Source organism: Bison bison, unplaced genomic scaffold, assembly GCF_000754665.1.
Source record: "Bison bison bison isolate TAMUID 2011002044 unplaced genomic scaffold, Bison_UMD1.0 scf7180017864384, whole genome shotgun sequence".
Classification (NCBI taxonomy): Eukaryota; Metazoa; Chordata; class Mammalia; order Artiodactyla; family Bovidae; genus Bison; species Bison bison.
Window position 1 is genome coordinate 12693563 of NW_011494956.1, and position 23230 is coordinate 12716792.

At 48.3% G+C, this 23230-nt stretch overlaps 1 protein-coding gene across 5 annotated transcripts in view; it reads right to left on the bottom strand.

Moving 5' to 3' along the window:
* Positions 1-1630: 1630 nt before the first annotated feature.
* The window catches only part of MRAS (muscle RAS oncogene homolog), a 69713-nt gene continuing 48113 nt past the window's right edge, over positions 1631-23230 (bottom strand). For all 5 annotated transcript variants that reach the window (XM_010858225.1, XM_010858220.1, XM_010858223.1 and 2 more), the window contains 4 exons: positions 13666-13819; positions 12050-12149; positions 6590-6669; positions 1631-4978 (listed from right to left, as the gene is read on the bottom strand). In XM_010858225.1, coding sequence (XP_010856527.1) covers positions 4879-4978; positions 6590-6669; positions 12050-12149; positions 13666-13819 — 434 coding nt within the window. In that variant the 3' untranslated portion in view covers positions 1631-4878. The remainder of the gene's footprint in view (positions 4979-6589; positions 6670-12049; positions 12150-13665; positions 13820-23230) is intronic.

The following is a 23230-nucleotide window of genomic DNA, read 5'->3' on the forward strand; positions in this document are numbered from 1 at the left end:
GCTCTTTACCAGCTAAGCCACCAGGGAAGCCCCAAGCACGATGGTGGAACTCTGCAAAGTCAGAGGCCTGGGGGATGAGAGTATCTCCAGCTGGTACAGAACACCCACCTTTAGAGAAAGCTCCAAGAACACTGAGCTTTTGTGTGTTCTCAGCTTGGATTCAGAGCTCTGTACATTGAATGTGGCTGTCTACATTTTCAGAAGAATGTTTGAGTGTTTGAGAAGCAAACTGGGATCGAACTTGCCTTTGTGTAAAAACTTCCCACAATTAAGGAAACCACTTGCTGGCTGTGGGAACACTTCTGAGTTTGCTGCCTGGCCAGGCAGAATCTTGTGGCAAATTGTTGATTTGAAAGCAGATGAGACTTCTCCTGGTTGGACTGGCTGAGCTGGCAGTCCAAGTGCCAAGGTACAAGTGTATCCAGGCTGGATTTCATTCTGATGCTGAGTTGATATCCTTTGTAGGGCAGTGATACTCAGATTTTACTGCACATACGAATTACCTGGGGATCTTGTTGAAATGCAGATTTTTTTTAAAGCCTGGATTTGCTTATTTTAAAATATTTATTTATTTGGCTGTGTCAGGTCTTAGTTGAGGGACACAGGATCTTTTGCTGTGGCACATGGACTCTCTAGTTTGGGGCATTCAGGCTCTGTAGTTGTGGTGCGCAGGTACAGTTGTTCCAAGTCATGCGGGGTTTTAGTTCTGTGACCAGGGATCAATCCCATGTGCCCTGCATTGCAAGGCTAATCTTAATCACTGAACAACCAGAGTTAAGAATTTTGTCCTGATTTTGATTGAGTAGGACAGGACTAAAGGAGAACTATCAGAACATCCTTTGCCCTGCTCAGCGCCATATACCCACTACCCAGCCCAACGCCTGGCATGGGTGGAGTCCAATACATCTGTGTGGAAGGAATGAATAGGCAGGCAGCCACACCACCCCTCCCCATTCTAGTCGACAGTCTTCTCTGCCCCCAGCCCAGAGGGGATGAGAAGCTTCCTCTAGCCCCCAAGTTAACCTACTTCAGCTGTCATCACCCAAAGAGTACCCAGGAAGGGATTTGGTCTCTATTCCCTGGGGAAAAAGACCCAAAGTTTTTTGCCAAGTACCCAACAGTTTCAATCAAAAGAGAAAAGAAATCACTTTATACAAAAGACTGTAATCTTACAGACGGGGGCAGGGGGCAGTTTCCATGAAAAGCAATGTCAGACAATCCACTTGGTGTCCTTTGCAAAGAGCATCATTTCTAGGATCTGTACTATGGATGCCACACTTAGCTTTAGCTTTTGTCTACTTAGGGAGCACACATCATTGTCCCATTCATAGGCAAGGAAGCTAAAGACTGAAGCAGGTAACTTACTCAAAGGCATATAAAAGTCAGCGGCAGAGCCCGAAGGCAGGGCTGTTGGACATCAGGAGGCTGTGTCTCTAAACGAGTGCTCACCTGCCTTCATCCTCTGGCTCTGCGCAGGATGGGGACATCACTCATAGCCACCTGTGGTTTCCTCCTTGAGTTAGATTTGCTCTGCAAGTGGGTGTCATTTTGGGCTGGACACTGACCACATACAATGTTCTTGTCGTAACTTTAGGAATATTTGAGTAAGAGGAAATCAGACAGACAAGAGCTCCTCTGCTTTTCTTTATTAATGAGTTGGGATACACAAAGACTTAATAAAAGTTACACAAAAGGCTCAAGCTTCATCGAGATCTTCAGGCATCACTCGTTTCACGACCACGGCCACTAGCATAGACAATGGCTAACACTGTGTCATAGAAGCTGGGCGCTCACGGGCACTCAGCAATTCAAGTGTCTTTCATTCTAAGTAAACCCGACATGGAATCCCTACTCCAATGGGGGCTGCAAAGGGAGGGGACCTGGCTCTGGCTCTGGATTGACTGTAACACATCTGAGGGGCCGCTGAGGGGTCAGAGCTGCCGTGTGTTAGTGGGTCTTGTCTCCTGGGAACGGGAGACAGGCCACACTAGGCTTACAGGCACTCTCCACAAGGAGATGGGGCATGGGGTGGGGCGCACAAAGTCCTAACTGAAGCCATCCAGTGTCCCCTGTGAGGGGAGGTCAGTGGCCATTGCTCCAGGCGTAGGGGTGGGGAGGATGGCTCGGATCGCTTGCCCTCTAAGGGGAGAACAGGAGCCCTACTAAGTGAGGGGAGGGGCAGGATGTCAGAAGGAAATCTGTGAGCGCACAGTGACAAAGGCAGGGGGTGAAGGGATTTCAGGAATGGTGTGCTCCAGGGGGCATGAAGGTAGCACAATTCAAATTAAAAGCCAGTAGGAACACCAGAGTGTCACCAAAGACACAAGTCTCACTGGGCTCTGCACTCAGGGAGGAGCATGGCTACTGGTTTTCCAAACCGACCCTGCCAGGAGCCCATGTGCTGGGGGTACCACTGGGTACACTGTAACTCAGGCCTAGGTGGAAGCCGTCACTGCCCCAAGAGCCCACAGTTCTCCAAAATGTAGAGAACCTCTTTCAAAAGTGTTATTTACCCATCGCAGCTGTAGGGGAAATGAGGTCATGGGAAATGAAGGTGGACTATTAACTCAACAGGGAGACTGCCGAAGGCCATCGTTTACCCAGTTTCTGCCTTCAGCATCGTGGGCTACGTGCTGAGTGCAGGAGAGATGCCCTGGAAGATGGGACTGGGGGCTGGGGTAGATGGCACGGCCCTAGTTGGGGGAGGGCCCAGAAGCAGCTGGAATCCCCTTGTCTGGTTACATTCACAGCTAAGGGCTTCATTCTAAGTCAATTGCTCTGCTTCCAACAAGACTCCCCAGTGCCACTGGGGAACCGCAGGCTCCACAGTGGTTAAGGGTGCTGATGGTGGTCCATGCCTGGGAACATTTCACAGCGGATATTGCCCCGTGGGCAAGGCTTCCTGGCCCGCTCCACCACTCTCTCCATCACTGCATCTCCATCCTTCCTTCTTCCCTCTGTCTTGCCTCTTCCTCATCTTCAGTTAACAGCTGCCACCCAACTGTACCTGGGCTGCTGGGATGTGGCCCAGAGGAGCATGGCAGTTGGAAAGGGCCTTGTCCTGTCAATGTTTAGAAGGACCACTAACATTACGGGGTCGTGGGAAGATCTGAATGCCTGAGCTCAATGTTGTTATCCTTCCTTTTCGACTCAGAAAAAAAGGGCCATTTAGACAAATCATGAAAGCTAATTTTCCAACAAATTATTTTGTTCAGCAGCAGAGTCACTCTTTGGCTATGCCCCCACCCCTTCCCCCACGTTGCTGGTGACCTTGTTGAGTTAGGACCATAGCATATTTTCAAAACTATAGAAGAATCCAGGTGTCTCCATGTCCAGCTGGGTGTTCACTTTCTCCAGAGTTTCTTTCTCCAAGTGGTGACCAGGCCACCTGCTAGGGATGTTCTAGTTTGCTTGGTGGCCTGATTTGTAACAGATAGAAAATAAGGTCACTAGCCGACTGCCTCATCTTCTGACTCTCTCTCCGGGGTGTGCTGTGGCTCCTGCTGCCCATCCGCCCTGCTCCACCCCACCCCACCCCATCTGGCTCATACCAGCAGCACCTGAGAGGCAGGTGGGCATTGTCAAGGAGCTGGGGGCTGGCCCCTTGTAGAAACAGGTGTAGGGGAGCCATGTCCTCACCCCAACCTTTCTTTCTCTTCCAATTATAGTAAAGATCCAAGAGGTTAATAAAAGTTTGTGCCAGAAAGGCAACCTGTAATACTAAGCTTGCAAATACTTCAAGGGGTTTTTGCTCATTTATTGGACTGAAGAAGTGAGTCAGTTGACTCAAAGGGAAAATGGCTTCGGGTCTTGGTGCTATTTTAGTAAGAACAGTATTGGATCATTTTTGGTGAAGACTTAGCACAAACTAGAATTTTCCAGATGGTGTCCATGTTAGCCGACTTCAACGTGGAGACCATTCACACCTGCTCAGTGAGTTTGTATCAGAGGCACCAGACACGCAGGTGACGGGAGAATGCTCTCTCACAGCTGCTGCGAAGAACACAGAACTCCACCCACAACATGTGAAAAAGAAACGAACACTTTCACAATGCCAGTCAGCTTGCTTCATGTATACATCTCCAGGTTAAGGCGAAGCCCTTTAAAAACTGATGTGTCAGCCCCTCTCCTCAGCAAAATAAAATTTTGTTTCATAATATCTGTATCCTGAACCACAGTAAAGCCTTCTGGGTAAACACATCTCTCTTCTCTCCAGTTTACAGGCTGTGAGTGGGATCTGTTTCTCTTGAACCTCCAGCCATGGTCGCTGTGAACTTCCCAGTCTCTCGGTCACTCTACTTTCATAATGAGTTGAGTTTTGGCATGGCTGGGAAAATTCAGTTAAAAAAAAAACCACAATATTCCAGACATAATATCAGAGAGGTCTGCTGAAGACTTGAAACTTCACCAGGCAGTGGGTACAGACCCCTTTAATAAAATAATAATCCCTAAAATAATTTAAAAATCTACAAAAGACACCCAGGCTCAGACACTGTGGACTGGGGAGTGGGGTTGGGGGGAGCTTGATCATGGCTTGTTTTCGTACATGGAGAAACACTCCCACATCAAACCCACACTATGGAGTTCAGAGAAACAACACAGCCACGGAGAGAGGGAGGGACCGGACTGCGTCAGCACAGGGGCTCGGATGCTACTTTGCTCACTGCTGCCTCCTCGTCTCTGGTGAGGCACCGGGCCACCTGTGCCCCTCCAGGAAAGCCAGACCCTACCTCCTCCCTGCCCTCCCTCCCTCTCTCCCTTCCTGTGCCAAGTCCTCGGGCCAAGGGTCATGGTTAGAATGGTCTTCAATGCAGTTAGGCAGTGGAGGGTCCCGAGGGCTGGCCAGTTCCTGGTCACTGTGCCCAGGGCCTCGGGCCATCACAATATCACGCACTGCAGTTTGTGGGTGCCCGTGGCCCGGTCTCCCCGCCATTTGGTTTTCTTCTTCTTCTTCTGGCTTTTTTCCGGAATCTGCTGCCTTTTGAGAGAAGGAAGGACAGAATAGCAATGTTACAAAGGGCCTTTGCTTCTCCCTGCCTTCTCCTCCCTTGCTCCTGGGCCTATGACTGGGAGGTCAGCTCTGGTTCTGGATGGGGAGGGGTGGGGGAAGGGGGGTAGGGAGGGGACATCCTGGTCCTGGACGCTGGAGGAGGAAGGCCTGGCCTGGAAAGCATCTCTAAGGCAGGGAAAGTGGGAAGGGAGAGAGGGCAGAGCAAAACCTGCCATCCTACTGGTGAGATTTCCTGATACCATGCTATGGCTGCATTTATTTCCATCACATGTAACATCAAGCTATGTTATATGTCATACAATGTTGGCTTCTATGTATGTGTTTCATATTTTATTTTATTTTTTAAAGATTTTTTTTAATGTGGACCATTTAAAAATTCTTTATTGAATTTTTACAATATTGTTTCTGGCTTATGTTTTGGTTTTTTGACCAAGAGACATGTAGGAATCTTAGCTCCCTGACCAGGAATCAAACCCTTGGTCCCTGCATTGGAAGGTTAAGTATTAACCACTGGACCACAAGGGAAGTCCTGTTCATTTTTTCCTATGTCTAAAACCTGTCCTTGGAACTAGGAGGTCCTTAACTAAGACATCACCCCCTCCTGGTGTGGTAGCATCTCCTAACAGCAGGCAAACACCCATGAGAAAATAATTTCATGAGTGCAGGACTCCCAGCTAAAGCATAAGGTGAAGGCTGCCAACCACAGTCCATGCTGGGGAATAATCAGAAAAGGAGGTTTTTGGGTGTGTGTGCATGAGTGTGAGTGTGTGCACGCACTGGGGGTGGGGGGCTGAGAGATGGCAGGTCAGGAAGCACATGGTTACAGCCTGCATGTGATTCCACAACTCTGTGACAGCCCTAGAGGTCCCCAGCATAAGATAACAGGCTAAATGCATGTCGTCTGCAAACCACTGATTAGGTGTCTCTGTAGGTTGAGGATTTGGGTAACAGGAAAGATAGAGGATGATGAGACCAGCCAGGAGGCTGTCTCCGTCATCTAAGCATGAGATGATGAAGCTTTACACCTAACTACACAAAAGAATGTACAAGAGACCATGGCTGGGGTTTCTGACAATCCTCACAGACTGCCAGTGTGTGGGGACTGGTGAGGAGACAGATGTGCGAAGCCTCTGTGACTGCAGCCTGGGAATCGGATGCTGGTCGTTCAGCTAGAATGTCAAGGGGTGTTCTGACATCAGGGAAGAGGGGAGGGCCTACTTTTTACTGAGCTGGCAGCTTTGGTGTCGGGAGAGCCTGGGATTGGATGGGGGGAGGGCAGGATGGAGGCACTGCCCAAGGGGAGTCTGAGCTACAGGATGAAGGAGATCCAGGGAGGAGGTTGCGTGGTACCTCGGGCAGGAGAGCACTTTGTTTGCTTGTGGCTCCATCCACAGGGAGTAGGGGAAGGCACAGGTGGGTGGGGAGGACCGAGAGAGATGGACAGAGACATAAGAAACCCAGAACAAGGCCCAGAAGAGCCCAGCCTGGGCCTGGACAAGGTGCCCCCGTGCTCCTCCAGCCCTCCCTGTGCCCATCCTGCCGCAGAGGCCCTGCTTCCAGGTGGCGAGCCTCACTCACCTAATTACTCTAACCAGGTCGTGGAAGGCTTTGTCGACGTTGAGAGGTGGGTCCTTGGCACTGGTTTCTATGTACGGAATCTGGAAGGCAAAACGGGAGTCACTGAGATACACAAAGCCCTTTTCCCTAAAAAAATGCAAAATTCTCAGAGTCCCCAAGGAACCCTGCAGAGCCCCCTGGCACCTACAATCTCAAGCCTTGGGTGGCTTCTCACTCTTTATTTACTTATTACTGCTTTACTTAGAAGCTGTGCGGATTTTATTTTTTAATTAATTTTTATTAGAGTACAGTCACTTTACAATGTTAGTTTCTGCTGTACAGCACAGTGGATCGGCTATATGTTTACATACAGCCCCTCTTTTTTTTGGATTTCCTTCCCATTTAGGTCATGACAGGGCATTGAGTAGAGTTCCCTGTGCGGTACAGTAGGTTCTCATTAGTTATCTATGGTTTCTCACTCTTTAAAGTTGAAAAGTTTTCCTGACGGCTTTTCTGACTCTCTCTTTTGTTCTTGGTTCACAGAGATATTTTGGGGTCCCCTAAAAATAGAATGAAAAAGACCTTTTTATACACTTGAAGACTACAGACTGTTTCATTTATCAAACTGACGTATGTTCTGATTCTATTCACTTTCCTCCCCGAGGTCTCTTTCTGTGCCCTGGGGGATCCTGCCCCCCTTCCTGGGTCCTCCCGAGGGGATGTGGGTGGGAAAGGGGATGGCCCTGCGCAGGACTCTGCACCCTAGTGATTCTGGTGGTCTGTGCATCCCTTCTGGTCTCCAGCAGCCTGCCTGGCCCAGCTCTCTCTTGTGTGCATCTGTGAGCCCAGAGCTCAGTATGTTTACAGAAGGCTCATGTCTGCATGTTTAGGACTGAGGAGTCACCAGCCGGCTGGAGGGTGGCAGTAACTAGGAGACGTGGTTGAAGGGACCTCGTAGGGCCATGTCTACCCCAAGCCTTGGGCTGGCACAGCGAGGAAAACAAAGCCTCCATGAAGTCAGGACAGAGACTCCTCCTTTCACAGGGACCCCATAAAAGCGGGAGGCACACCCCCACTTTCCTACCAAGTAGAGAGAGTGTGGGCTCCAGGCAGCACGCACTGGCCTCCCTAGATGAGATGCAGGCAAGCCAATCGTGATTAGACTGAAGAACTCTGGTATTTTTTGCAACTTTTTCCTGATTACAAAATTAAGACATTTCACTATTAACACATTGGAAAAAACACAGCGAAGAAAATAAAAATGACCGACAGGTTAAAGGCAGGGATAGGGTAAGTTGTCATCTTAGAGGAGGAGCAGGCTGTAAAGGATTGCCCAGAACACATCAAAAAGTACCTTCCCACCAACGACCATCACAGATCAGATGTTCACACATTGCTGTGGCTTGGAGCAGGGGCCTTGCTCTACTGACCCAGACACAAAGAGCAGAGCACAAAGGCCAGGGCTCAGACCTTCAGAATTTCCAAACTTCCATTCAACAAATATTTGAGCCTCTGATAACCCTGAGAGGAAACTGCCTGCCACTGAAGGCTATTAGATTGTAGGTTCCTCACTGAGGTGACTGTGGGCTGTTTGGCCTCCGAGGTCCCAATGTCCCCGACCTTGCTAATCCTCACGTTAACCCGCTGAGGTAAGCAAGTCAGCTATCCCCGTTTTGCAGCTGGGGAGACTGAGCTCATAGTGGTGATGTATTTGCCCAAGGCCACACAGCAGCCAGGGGAGACTCAAGATCTGGACCGGGAACACCTTCCACTTCCTGCCTGGCCTGACGCAGACAGGTAGGGGTGCTGAGGTGCACTACAGAGCCTCTTCTAAGCATGGTGGGCACCCCAGTAGGTCCCGGGAGCTGGAGTCCTAGTCGATCTTTTGAGGGCAGAGCAGTGTTCTCCCCTGTGGATATCCAGGGGGCAGGGACCTGCACGGAGCCTCTTTGCATCCTGTAATCCTGCCAGCTCGCATGCTCCAGGTTCCTAGGGCCAGACCTCTGCTTCCTGCCTACCCCCTCACAAGCACACCAGCTGTAATATCTCTGGTCTCCAGACACTGCCACCTTTTTTCTGGGGGGGTTTGGCCTCTGCAGAAACACTGAGGTGCATTATCTGGGTTCTTAGAATTCTAAGATTTCGTAGTAACAACACTTAAACTAAGGGAAATCATGCAACAAATGGTAAGTAATACTGTTTGGCTCCACTGAAGGGCCAGGAAATGCCACCTTCTTACATTGAGTGGGGGTGACCTGCCTTGGTCAGCTCAAGAGGAACTTGCCTTATGAGCTCGAAAATTAGGACAGGCGCTAACAAGGTCATGTGGTCTAATGATAAATGGGGTTACAGCATTTGCTGTAAAAGCAACATTAGCTGAGACACTGGAGACCTGGGTTCCAGTGGGGGTAGGTGGGGTACGCCTCACCAGCCCCCTGTGTCTCATTCTCTGTTACCTGAAGAATGGGGCTGCTGCTACCCCCGCACTGCCGCCCTCCCCCCATCCTTACCCACCCACCCAGAAGGGGTCTGTGAAAGCCGTCAGCATCAGCTCACTGTGTGGAGCCTGAGTCTATGGGATGGGATAGCTCCTGGCCTCTCTCTGTTCAGGATGTTGGCTGGTAGACAGGTGGGTGCTTTCTGAGGCCTCAATCTAATTCTAAACCCAGCGGTCAGTTCAGTGCTCACCTGGAAACTTCTGAGCACACCTGTCTTGGTCGATCCCCCCCCTCTTCTTTGAGGCATGTCCTTTTCTTGGCTCTCAAGACCTCACTCTGGTCCTTACATATCACTGACCACTCTGTTGCTTTTCCTGTTTCAGCTCATCTCCCCACATGCATGGCACTGAACTGTCCCGAACCTCAATTCCAGGACTCTTGCCGTACCTACAGGGGTTTCATGACTTTTTTCCTCTTGGGTTTCAAGGCATTTTTTTCTTTTTCCATGTATATAAACATATAATTATATATGTACACATAAAATTGAGGTATGATTGACACACAACACTAATTTCAGGTGTACAACATAATGATTTGGTATTTGTTGTTGTTGTTCAGCCGCTAAGTCGTGTCCAACTCTTTGCCACTCCCATGAGCTTCAGCACACCTGGCTTCCCTGTCCTTCACTATCTCCTAGAGTTTGCTCAAGCTCATGTCCATTGGGTCAGTGATGCCATCCAACCATCTTGTCCTCTATCACCCTCATCGACTTCTGCCTTCAATCTTTCCCAGCATCAGGGTCTTTTCAAATGAGTTGGCTCTTCGCATCAGGTGGCCAGAGTATTGGAAGTTCAGCTTTGGCATCCGTCCTTCCAATGAATATCCAAGGTTGATTTCCTTTAGGATTGGTTGGTTTGATCTTGCTGTCCAAGGGACTCTCAAGAGTCTTCTCCAGCACCACAATTCAAAAGCAACAATTCTTTGGCACTCAGTCTTCTTTATGGTGCAACTCTCACATCCATACATGACTACTGGAAAAGCCATAGCTTTGACTAGACAGAACTTTGTTGGCAAAGTGATCTCTGCTTTTTAACACACTGTCTAGGTTTGTCATAGCTTTTCTTCCAAGGAGCGTCTTTTAATTTCGTGGCTGCAGTCACTGTCCACAGTGACTTTGGAGCCCAAAAAAAGAAAATCTGTAGCTGTTTCCACTGTTTCCCCATCTATTTGCCATGAAGTGAAGGGACCAGATGCCATGATCTTTGTTTTTGAATGTTGAGTTTTAAGCCAGCTTTTCACTCTCCTCTTTTATCCTCATCAAGAGGCTCTTTAGTTCCTCTTCACTTTCAGTCATTAGGGTTGTGTCATCTGCATATCTGAGGTTATTGATATTTCACCTGGAAATCTAGAGTTCCATGTCTGGTTCTAACTGTTGCTTCTTGACCTGCATACAGGTTTCTCAGGAGCCAGGTAAGGTGGTCTGGATTTCCCATCTCTCTAAGAATTTTCCACAGTTTGTTGTGAATCACGCAGTCAAAGGTTTTAGTGTAGTCAGTGAAACAGAAGTAGATGGTTTTTTGGAATTCCCTTGTTCAGCCAGAAGTCAGGCCATGTCTCTCCTCACTCAGAACCTGCCAGTGGTCTCCCCCTCACTCTGAGTAAAAGCCCTTAAGGCCTTAACCCACTGCACCCCGCTTGCTCTGACCTCAGCTCCTGTTATTCACCCCTCCCGTTCCTTCTGCTCTGGCCTCCTTTAACTTCCCTGCTGTTCCTCGAACTCCCACAGCAGGTCTTTGGATTGCTGGATTATCCCTCTGCTGGAACATTCTTTCCCCAGATATCCAGAGGACCTACTCCCTCATCTCCAGTCAGTCCTGGCTGACATGCACCGTCTAGCAAGGCTCTCCCTGATCACCTATTTGTAGAAGTGTACCCCTCCCACTCCATGTTCCCTCCCTCTCTCCCTAATTTACCTTCACCCAGAGCATGTTACCTTTGGACACTCTAATTTACTTTGTTTACTTATTTTTTAAAAAGCTGGATTTTTTTAAATTATTTATTTATTTGGCTGCATTGGCTGAATCTTGGTTGCAGCATGTGGGATCTAGTTCCCTAACCAGGGATGGAACCCAGGCCCCCCGCATTGGGAGCTTGGAGTCTTAGCCACTGGACCACCAGGGAATTCCCTGCTTTGTTTATTGACTGTCTTCTGTCACTAGAAGTCAACACCTGAAGCATGGAGTTTTGTATCCCAGGACACAGGACGGTTGAATGAATATGTGAATGAACACAGAAGGCAGAGATAAGCAAAACTAACCCACAGTGACCCCTTTCCTCTACTCGCAGAGCTAGGCCCACTGGGCAGAGGGAAGCGATAATCGTGTAGACTTCCCGGGAGGCTAGGTGGGTGTCTACATACCTGACTAGTGAGGCCAGGGCATGGCTGGGCCAATGCAGGGGAGGGGTGGGAAAAAGCCCAGTGACCCCACCATCCAGTGGGTAAAGGGACATCACAAGGAATAGAGAAAAAAACTCAAAAAACTTAAAGATGTCTGCTGACATGCGCTGTGGGCTGGGCCAACCTGGGTTTGATCACTTCCAAGATGAAGACAGTAGTGCCTACCTCCACGTGTGGTAGCCGGGAGTAGATGCTCCCCCAACACAACGCCTGGCATGAGCAGGGCTCAGTGAAGGTGGCTGATCCGACGGTTCTGAGCACAGTCAGGTGCTGGCTCGGAGACAGAAGCCAGCTCTTTGCATGGCCCAGTGATGAACCTGCCGCGTCAGGGCCAGGGCCAGGGCCCTCCCCAGAGCAGGGCCTCTACTGACTGACAAGGACGTGCTTTCTCTCTAGGTTGGCACCGTCTTTCACAAAATATCCCACACTGCACATGCTCCATTGCTATGGAATCCAGCCCATGACCTAGGATGTCTACGTGCCATTCCCACAGACCGGGACTGCAGGAGTGAGGTGACACTGACATCCCCTGAGCCCCCCACTCCAACACACACACACACACACACACACACACACACCACCTACATTGTGTTTGGTTGCCATTTCTTTTCCTTGTTCCCTGGTGATTTTCCTCAAATGCATCAGATCGACCTTGTTGGCCACGAGGATCATCGGGAATGACTCCCTGGGGAAAAAAGGAACAGCACCTCGTGAGCTTCCCCTGGTGAATGCGGGGCACCCTTGCCTCAGGCCTGACAGAGCCCACAGCACCTCCCTATGGGCCTGAGGCTGACTTCAGAGCCTTTCCTTCCACATCTCCAGGGATGGAAGAGGGGCCTGCGGGTGCTGGCTGCCTTGGTTTGAAGCCTCATGCCTGTTGCAAGGTGAGTGGGGACCCTCCTGGGAACCCTGTGGCTTTACACTCCCTGGGCCAGTGGCTGGGTTCCTGGGCCCACTTCCTCCCATCTCCCAGTCACCGTGACACATGCCCCTGCAGGCCATCATGCTGTGGCCATCAGCAAGGACTCGCGAAGAGCACCAGGGCCAGGGGTGGGCACACAGCTGCCCCTCAACAATGGCGGCTACAAAATCAGGATGGCTCCCAGGAGAGTCAGGAAGGGATCTGGAGTCATGTCTGCCTGAAAGTTTCTGAAGGACACGTGTGGCCACACTCCTGTCCCAAAGTCAATGAAATGCCCATCTCACAGCATCTTTGTCAGCAGTATTTTCATTAAGAAGTTGCAATTTGATGGGTGAAAAATGGTACTTTATCCTGTTTTCTTACACTTCTTTGATGAGCAAGAAAGTTGAATATCTTCCCACATCTGTGTCATTTATGTTTTCTCTTTAGAGATTCCTATAGTCAAGGGTTTAACGCACATTTATCTCTTAGAACTTTGTGTGTATGTACGTGTACATGTATGTAAGCATCTTTATCTCGAAAAGTTACTATCACTTTGCCTTTAAGATAGGTGTTAACTGGACTTTTCAAATTCACTGAGATTTGGTCAAATCTCCTATTAGTTTGTCCTTTTGTTTTTATACTAACCTCTTTAAGAGCTGGTTAACTGAAAAGACCAGTTGGACTTACAAAAATTTCAAATTATTTAATTACTCCACATTATGCTAAGGAAAACTTGAGCCATTAACTGTTGCTATTGTTTAGTTGCTGAGTCGTGTCTGACTGACTCTTTGTAACCCATGGACTGTAGCCTGCTAGGCTCCCCTGTCCATGAGACTTCCCAGGCAAGAATTGAACCTGCATCTCCTGCATTGGCAGGCGGATTCTTTACCATTGAGCCATCTGTTAAGCCCAAGCCTTTAATTAGAGGCTTATAAATCTCACAGTCAAATGTGATTTAACCAATTACAATGTACACTGGAGAGAAAATTCACTTTTTCTTTGGCTGTAATAAAATTTGGTTAAATTGGAGCTGAAAAACAGATGTTATTTATGGTTCCTTGAGTCATCAGTGGGGACAGTTAAGGCAAGATGGGAGGGAGCCAACCCCTCGAGGCCGTGGATGCATGTCGACCCCTCTGCCATGTAGAAAGGACTGGGGTGGGAGCTGGTGGGAGATGGAGGAACCAAGGGCTGAATTCAGCTCTGCTCCTTGAACCTCAGCTTTCACCTGAAGATCTGAGAGAGACAGACAGACAGAGCCTACCCTGAGCCAGGCATGGGGTGTCCCAGCCCTCACCTGTCCTTGACGCGAAGGATGAGCTGGTGGAAGCGGTCCACGTGCTCGAAGCTGGCCTTGTCCGTGACCGAGAAGACGATGAGGAAGCCGTCCCCTGTGCGCATGTACTGCTCCCGCATGGCGCTGAACTCCTCCTGTCCGGCTGTGTCCAGAACTGCGGTGGGAGGAGGCCATTCAGGGGCTGGCACCATCCATCTGGGAGCCCCTGGGGCCTGCAGACCCCCAGGCTACAGCTGCGCCCCCTCGGGGTGGCTTCATGGAGCTGTCTCCACGAGGCCCGGGCTGTGCTGTCAGGAACCAGCAGGGCCTCAGGCACCTCAGTGTGAGGCTCTGACTGACTTATCTGTGGACCCACTGATTCTGCCCCATTAAGGCTCCCTGGGCCTTAATTCTCTGTCTGAAGAAAAAGCCTCATGAAGTCAGTGGTCACTTCTGTGGCAGAACTCCTCAGGAGTCCGCAGACCTGGGCCTGGAGCCCTCAGCAGCCTTTACAAGCTGAGTCTTGGGGAGGTCACTGACTCTCTGAGTCCTTGTTTCTTCATTTGTAAAATGGACACAGTGCCTCTACTTGGCAGCCCCTTGGAAGGAGAGGCCCTGGACCAGCTTGCGGGAAGCCCGAAGAGGCCTTCCCAGGTCAGAAAGGGTCCCCAGCCCTGTGTGCAGGGGACCAGGGGACGGGGCAGCCCCCTGAGAGCCAGGGCCTTTGTCGCCAAGGATGAGGCTGCTGCAGGCCTCCTGAGATCTGGGAACTGAGGCAGCTGGGGAGACAGAGGCTGGGGAGACCATCTCCCCAAAGGCTCTTCCCCTCACCTTCCCCAGTTCCCCACCCCATAAGCCTATTCTCCAGAGATAAAGGTTCTCCCTGATTGTTTCAGAGGTCACAGCCACAGCTGGGGGGAGGCTCTCTTTAGACCTGCAAGCCTGACAGGCTCCAGGCCCATGGGGGTTGTGAAATTTAAACCCTTCAGCGGCTTGCAAACTTCTGCTGCCTGCCACCCCTCCCCATTCCCCCAGCTCTCTACCTCTGACCACACACCTCGCCTCTCCTGGAGGCTGTGGAGCAGTTGGTTACAGATTCTGAAGCCGATTCTGGGCTGAGTCTGGCTCCTCATTCCCAGAGTATGACCCTGTGCAAATTCACTTCTGCTTCCTGTTCCTAAAATGGGGCTGGTCAGGGCTGTCCTGAGTTAATATACTAAGGCCATTAGAGCAGCGCTGACACAAAGAAGTCCCTTAGGAGCGTCTGCTATGAGTATCTATTCTCTCCTGGGGCTCCTTTCCTCAGCCCTTCCTCCTCCCTGCTCCTCTTGCCTTGGTGAGCTGATACTGATTCACAGAATACTGCTGCCTCAGCCCCGACTCTCCACCCCCATAGAGGCCCTTCATGGCTCTGTTCTCACTGTCCATTTAAAAGGCCCCTAGCTGGGCTGTCCATTCCCAGAGGCAGGGACCTGATTTGTGTGTCCCCCATCTACTCGGAGCCTGGCATAAACAGCACTCAACAGTAGCTGAGTGAATTAATGAATGTGAAGTCTATTCACTTTCCTTCGTTCATTTATTCAAGAAATATTTGAGCATCTACTGTGTGTCTGGCAGTGCTCTAGGCACTATGCATACAGGGGAATGGGGCAAAATCCTTGCTCTCATGTGACTTACAATCTAATAGGAAGACAGATAAACGAATGAATGGATACTGTAATTTCTAGTAAAGATGGGTACATACTAGGAACAATAGCGCCAGTTGGAGGTATCTGGTAGAAGTTGGTGTCATTTTGGATAGGGAAGGATGGCATCTCTCCTTCTCCTTTAGGAGAAGCTTTTGAGCAGTAACTAAATGATGGGGGTAGGGGAGCCATGTGGCCAATGGCAAGAGCATTCCGGGCTGAGGGAACGTGGTGGGTGGAGGTGGGCAAAGGCAGGCTGGCTGAACTGGGGAAGTGGAGGGACTGGTGAGTGGAAGATGGGGGGAGGTGGGGCAGGTCAAGGGTGGGTGGGACTGCTGCATCTGGGTAAGGCTGACTTCATTCACTGCAGAGACTGGGCAAAAGAGAGAGATGATCTATAGGACATTTGAAAAGTTTACCCTGGCGGTTGGGGAAATCCAGACCAAGAGTAGAAGCAGGGGTACTAGGTAGGCGGTTATGCAGTAATCCAGCAAGACAAGACAGAGAGCAGGACTGAAGGTGGGGTGAGGTGGCTGCTGTGAGAAGTGGCCCGATTCAGGCCACTATCTAGGACAGAGCCAACAGGAGCAGGGTGTTCTGGAGGGAAACATGGGGATGGGGGTGGTGAGAGAGAAGAGCATTGAGGCTTGTGGCTGTTTGGGGGCTGAGCCAAATGAATGGTGGTATCATATCCTAAATGGGGGAAGATGGTGAATAACAGGGTTGTGGGGGGGGGCCTCAGTTTCTGACACACTTCAGAACCTCTCAGACATGTATGTAGGACTTCAAACAGGCATTTGGAGACTTAAGTCAGAAAACTAGAAGAGGGGCAAGAGATACAGACGTAGGAGTTGCCGGTGTGTGGACGGCCAGGAAAGCCATAGCACAAGCTAGTCAGGACCCCCAGGAATCCACATCTTAGGCAGACACTGTGAGATCAAGCCTGAGAAAGTGACCTTGTCCCCACAGCCTGTCACCCTGCACATCCCCCTGAGTCACTCAGCAAGGCAGAGGGGCAAGGCTTGGTGGACACACGGACACAAGCTGTACCCCACACATAAGAGCCTGGGTCTCCTCATGTATGAAAGCAGGGCGGGGCTCCTGGGTCTTCAGGTCCTTTAAGTTCTGACATCCTAGAATTCTTTGGTTTGGATATTAATGATAAATGAAGGGGTTAAGAAAATAAGATCTACAGCTGAGGACCAGCGGGGAGACCGAGGCAGTTTCCCCAATTTCCTTGGGAGGAGGGATGAAGACTGACCTTCACCCAGAGGGAGTGAATCCCACTCAGAACTGCAGTCAACAAAACAGATGCAAATAGCGTGGATTTGACTAAAGTGGGAATGGCAAGGCCTGAACTGAACAGCAGAAGACATTCAGGTAATATTGTAACTCATGTATGCACAGATTTTGAGGGTATATATTACCTGAAACAAAAATAGAGATCTGGGATATCTACAAATACCATCATTCGGAATAAAAAAAAAAAAATTCAACAGGGAGTTGAAAATCAAAATGGACCCCTCTAGAAAGGAAACACAGTCATTCCAGACATCAATTGCCTTATAAATTACATTCTCCACGCTTTCTAAAAGAATTCCTGGAGGATATACTCCAGCAAAGTGAAAAATAGATCCATGAAAAAGAAAGATGAGTGGTATTATAAATGATGTCAACAGTGGTATGCAAAGGAAACAGAAAAACCTGAGTTAAGTTTCAACACATATTATAATACATATTATAAAACAATTTGAAGACAATGAAGGACAATTTAGAACTAAAATCTATGATGATCCATATGTGAGGGTAGGGGCTGGGAAAAATAAGTTATCATTAATAAATACTAAAGTTCTTGCCTCATTTGGGAAGAGTCTAAAGATACTGATTACATCCAGATGTTGATATAAAAATGTAAGTATACACACATATATATACAATATTAGAATAATCACCCAAGATAAGACTCAAAACTTCCTAATCATTAGAGGAAAGAAAAACAGGATAAAGTAAATGAGACCAGTTCAATGAAAGGCAAAAATAAACTATACACAGAGTTCCCTGGTGGCTTAGTAGTTAGAATTCCGGATTTTCACTGCCATGGCCTAGGTTCAAGCCCTGGTTGGGGAACTGAGAGCCTGTAAGCCACACAGTATGGCAAAAAAAAAAAAAAAAAGAGAAACAAAAAACTATACACAAATAAGAAAGTTTAAAACGTAGACATGAAATAAGATGGCAGAAATAAATCTACAATGAATGACAGCAAATGGGTTAAATTCACCTATTAAAAGCAATACTCAGTACAAAATCCACTTGTCTGCTACTATAAAAGACATGTGTAAAACAAAATGACACAGAAGAAATTAAAAATGAAAGGATAAAAAAGGATATGCCAAATGGCATTAAAACATGTATAATGTCATATGTGAAATGAATCGCCAGTCCAGTTTTGATGCATGATACAGGATGCTCAGGGCTGGTGCACTGGGATGACCCAGAGGGATGGTATGGGGAGGGAGGTGGGAGGGGGGTTCAGCATGTGTACACCTGTGGTGGATTCATGTTGATGTATGGCAAAACCAATGCAATATTGTAAAGTAATTAACCTCCAATTAAAATAAATAAATTTATATTAAAAAAAAAAGGATATGCCAGTCACAGGCACCCACAAAACAGAATTCAAGACTAAGGCATTAAATAGAACAAACCAGAATATTTATAATGGGAAAAAGTACAGCATCAAAAAGTGTCAAAGTCATGAGTCATAAATATATAAGAATATTGCCTAAATTATATGTATATGTATAAAAAACTGATTTTTTTAAAACCGTAGGAACGGACAGATCCCACAATCATTGTGGGAGAATTGAACAGTCTTTCCTTAGAGATAGAACAAGTCACTCCCCAAATAATGATCTATCATTAAATAACACAATTCAAAAATGTAAACCGAGAGACTGAAAGAACAAACTTTACATTCAAACATAAATAAATATTTTCAAACACATGTGAAACAGTCATAAAAATTGGCTATATATTAGGTCATAAATAAAAATGTCAACAAATTCCAGAAGGCAGAAGTCATATGGAACATCTTTTGCACTATAAGATCAGAAATGAACAGTAACATGATTCTAAAAGAAACTATCCACTTGAAAAATCTAAGAAGCTATAGTGCTCTATGGTGTGGTGGTGGTTTAGTCACTCAGCGGTGTTCGACTCTTGCAACCCCATGGACTGTAGCCCTCCAGACTCCCCTGTCCATGGGATTTTCCAGGCAAGAATACTGCAGGGGTTGCCATTTCCTTCTCCAAGGGATCTTCACAACCCAAGGATGAACCCTGAGTCTCCTCCATTGCAGGCAGATTCTTTACCAACTGAGCCAACAGGGAAGCCCATAGTGCTCTGTAACTCTTCAGTAAAAGAGAAAAGTGAAGCAGAGATTACAGACAATTTAGAATTGTATCATAAACAATTATAAACCTCTATACTTTGAGACCAAAGTGGTACTCAGAGGAAAATTACAGCTTTACATGTACTTTTAAAAACAAGAAAGACTGAAAAGTAACTAAGCATTTAAACCAAAAGGCTAAAAAGAAAAAATAAAATAAAACCAAAGAAAGAAGAAATTGTCAATAAAAGTAGAAATTAAGAAAATGGGAAGAAGGAAAAAGTAGCTGATATCTAAAAATCAAAAGCTGATTCTTTGAAAACTAATTAAAAAAAAACCTTTAGGAATTCTTATCAGAGGAAAAAGAAGATATTTGGAATGAGAAAAGGCCCCTGTCTATGGATATAGATAAATATTTAATTACGAGAGAAAACTATCTACAGTTTTATAGCAATAACATTTTCAACTCTTTATTTAACTTAAAATATAAATGAACAAAACTGGCTCAGAAAATATGTAAAACCCAAATAGGCCAATACTTATCAGTGAAATTGAAGAGACAAAACTATTCTGTGAGGAGCACAAAGCTAGTTTTATAATCAACGTGGCTCAGTGGTAAAGAAGCTGTCTGCCAGTGCAAGAGATGTGGGTTTGGTTCCTGGTTCAGGAAGATCCCTTGGTGAAGGAAATGGCAACCCACTCCAGTATTCTTGCCTGGAAAATCCCACGGACAGATGAGTCTGGCTGGCAACAGTCCATGTGGTCACAAAGAGTCAGACACAACAACCAATCAACAACAAGAACAATACAGAACTTTCTAGCTCATTATAACAACTTAGCATAATCCTAATAACAACCTGGACAGAAATAGCACATGGGCATGTAGTGACTGCCAGGCCCGGACCACCTCTGGGGGACAGAAGTAGCCTGCATTGTGACCCTATCTATGAGGTACAGCCATTCACTTGCCAATTACTTTCTGAGCACTTATTTGGTGCTAAACCACTGTGCTGCTTGGTACTTTGGGTGGTTAAAGAATAAGATGCATCTCCTTTTCCGGGTACTTAAGAGGCCAGTTGGGCTGATACTTAAAAAATAATACAGGACAGAACAAAGGACTGGTTCCAAATTGGGAAAGGAGTACGTCAAGGCTGTATATTGTCACCCTGCTTATTTAACTTATATACAGAGTACATCATGTGAAATGCCAGACTGGATGAAGCACAAGCTGGAATCAAGATTGCCGGGAGAAATATAAATAATCTCAGATATGTAGATGACACCACCCTTATGGCAGAAAGTGAAGAGGAACTAAAGAACCTCTTGATAAAAGTGAAAAAGGAGAGTGAAAAAACTGGCTTAAAACTCAACATTCAAAAAACAAAGATTATGGCATCAGGTCCCATCACTTCCTGGGAAATTGATGGGAAACAATGGAAACACTGAGAGACTGTATTTTCACTGCAGATGGTGAGTGCAGCCATGAAATTAAAGACACTTGCTCCTTGGGAGATAAGCTATGACCAGCCTAGACAGCATATTAAAAAGCAGAGACATTACTTTGCCAACAAACGTCTGTTAAGTTAAAGTTAAAGCTATGGTTTTTCCAGTAGTCATGAATGGATGTGAGAGAGTTGGGTCATAAAGAAAGCTGAGCACTGAAAAATTGATGCTTTTGAACTGCGGTATTGGAGAAGACTCTTGAGAGTAACTTGGAGTGCAAGGAGAGCCAACCAGTCCATCCTAAAGGAAATCAGTCCTGAATATTCATTGGAAAGACTGATGTTGAAGCTCCAGTACTTTAGCCAGCTGATGCGAAGAACTGAATTGGAAAAGACCCTGATGCTGGGAAAGATTGAAGGCAGGAGGAGAAGAGGACAACAGAAGATGAGATAGTTGGATGACATCACCAAGTTGATGGACATGAGTTTGAACAAGCTCCCAGAGTTGGTGATGGACAGGGAAGCCTGGCATGCTGCTGTCCATGGAGTCGCAAAGAGTTGGACACGACTGAACTGAACTGGACAGAAAATGATACATGTTATTGGAGACCTAGAGGAGGGGTGGATCCCTTCAACTTAGAGGGATAATGGAAGGTTTTAGTGAGGAGAGGGCATTTATTGGAAGAATAGAAACTGACATAAAAAGACAGAGCCTGGGGAAAGTCCTCCTAGGCAGGGGAACAGCAGAAGCAAGGGCCCAGGGGCTGGAAGGGAAAGAGCAGTAATGAGGCTGGCGCGCTGGGGAAAAGGCCTGTGCCGGAAGAGGTGGGAGGAAGAGGAGACGGGGAGGTCAATGGATGGGCCCTCGGATTCTAAACTAAGATGGCAGAACTTGGTGGTACTGGGGAGCTATTGAAGATTCTGGGAGGGAAGAAACATAGTCAGAGAGTGAGTGAAGGAAGCGCTGGTGAAGAGGTGGAGGACGGGCCTGGACAGAGGCAACCAGGGTGGAAGAGATAGAGGGTGTGTGCTTCAGATAGAGGGAAAGGAACGAACGGGGCGCCCCAAGGACATGGAACACAGGGATGGGAGCCAATGGAGACTGCAGACTGACTTGGGCCCTAGGAGGGGAGGGCAGGTACAACCAGGGAGGATGTGGGGGCTGAGCTGAGCCTTGTCTGGTTTGGGGTCCACCCCTCACCCACCTCTCCCCACCACACACATCCTGCAAATGCCTGGTCACAGGCCCCTTGTAAGGGGCCCTGCCTCCAAGAAGAAAATGGGCAGCTGTGCTTTAAAAAAAAAAAATCATGATTTTGCCTGTATCCCTCATGCTTGATGTCATGAAGGTAGGAGGACTCCTGAGACAGAAAGTATTAGTCACTGTGAGAGGGGTCCTGCCAATGTGTGCGTGTGAGAGACAGACAAAGGCAGAGACAGACAGAGGCAGCCAGCCTGGAGAAGGAGCGAAGAGAGAAAGAGATTCTGGCAACAGAGCGGGTCAGGGCTGTGCACTCCATCTGCCCTGCTCCAGGCTTCCCACCCGGGGGTGGATGACCCTGCAGTGTTGCTGAAGAAGATTTAAGTGGATACCCTGGAGTTGTTCTTGGGTCTGGTGGATTCTAGAAGCCAAGCCCACATGCTGGCAGGGATGGGGTCCCAGCATGCAGGCAGCACCAGCTTGGGTCCCTGCTAAGCCCTCCCTTCCTAACCCCTCCCCGCTCCCTCCTTATCCCTCCCCCTTCTCCTCCAGGGCTCCTAGAGGGAGACAAACACTTGGAGAGGGGTCTGGGGCTCTGACACTGGCCCACAGCCAGGGTACAGTCCAAGCTCTTTGGCTAAAAGTAGTCCTGTCCAGTGTATTCCGACTGATGTCAAGCACTGAGCTGAGACTTTATACAACTCATCTGTCCTTACAGTCCTCTTCATGGCCCTGGAAAGGAGGTATTACTGTCCCCCTAGTACAGATAAGAAAATTGAGGCCCAGGAAGTTAAAGGATCTGTTCAAGGCCACATGCTGGGGAGAAGGTCACCCTGGCTCCCCAAGACCCAACTGCCTCACCTCGTTCAGGCTGTCTGCTTCAACCAGAGGGTGTGGATCTGACCAGCTGTGCCTCAGATCCAGGCCCTTGCCTAGCCATGACCTCCGCCAGAATGCCCACACAGGGCTCCCCCAGAAGGGCTGCAGCCCCTCTCCTTTCCTGAGGGCCCTGGCCTCTGATCTCCTTCTTTGAACCCTTCCTGTTGCACGTGGCTCTGGTTCCTCCAAGCCTCTGCTCAGTTCCCCACTAGGTATAACCCCAGAGGGTGCGAGTCTGGCTTTCATTTCCCTGGGTCCCCCAAAAGCTTCAGCACCCAATGAAGGCTCAAAAAATATTTGCAGAATGACTGGACAGATCACACGCACGCTACAGGAAATGCAGTTATTGTGTTCAAACAACCCACGCCAGCTGCAAGGGAAACCACTAAAACAGACTTTTAAAGCCCTATAACTCACCCTTCAGAGTGAAGTCAGTGTTCCGGAATATGAAACAATACAGATGATAATTTCTAGAAATACCATGCCTCCAAGGACCGACGTCTCTCATCCCAAGGTCCACCTTGGGAGGCAGGAGGGACTGTGTCCAATTTCACAGGGCAGTCAGGCAGGGAAGCCTGGGCTCTGCCTGGGAAAAGACTCCCATTAAAAAATGCCAGTTCGTTGAGGATCAATAGTGATGAGGGTTCCCCTTTGGGGTAGGCTGGGTGCCTGGCAAAGGGCTTGATGCATCAACCAGCCACCATGTCCAGGAAAAGGGCTGCTCTTTCCTTCTCCGAAGCACTGGCCCAGCATGTTGAGCCAGGCAGCTCTAAGCAGGAGGGAGCTAAAATCCTGTGGCAGGCGCCGGCTGGCTCCTTGGCAATGGGGGAAGATTCCCTCTGGCAGTGGCCCCAGCCTTGACTGGCTGACGTCAGGGGAGACTGCTGGCCACCGGCCCCAGGGAACAGTTGTCTTCATGACCACACTACTGCAGCTGGGGGATGGAGGGATGGGGGTAGGTCTTGGGAGACGCTTTCATGAGGCCCACGAG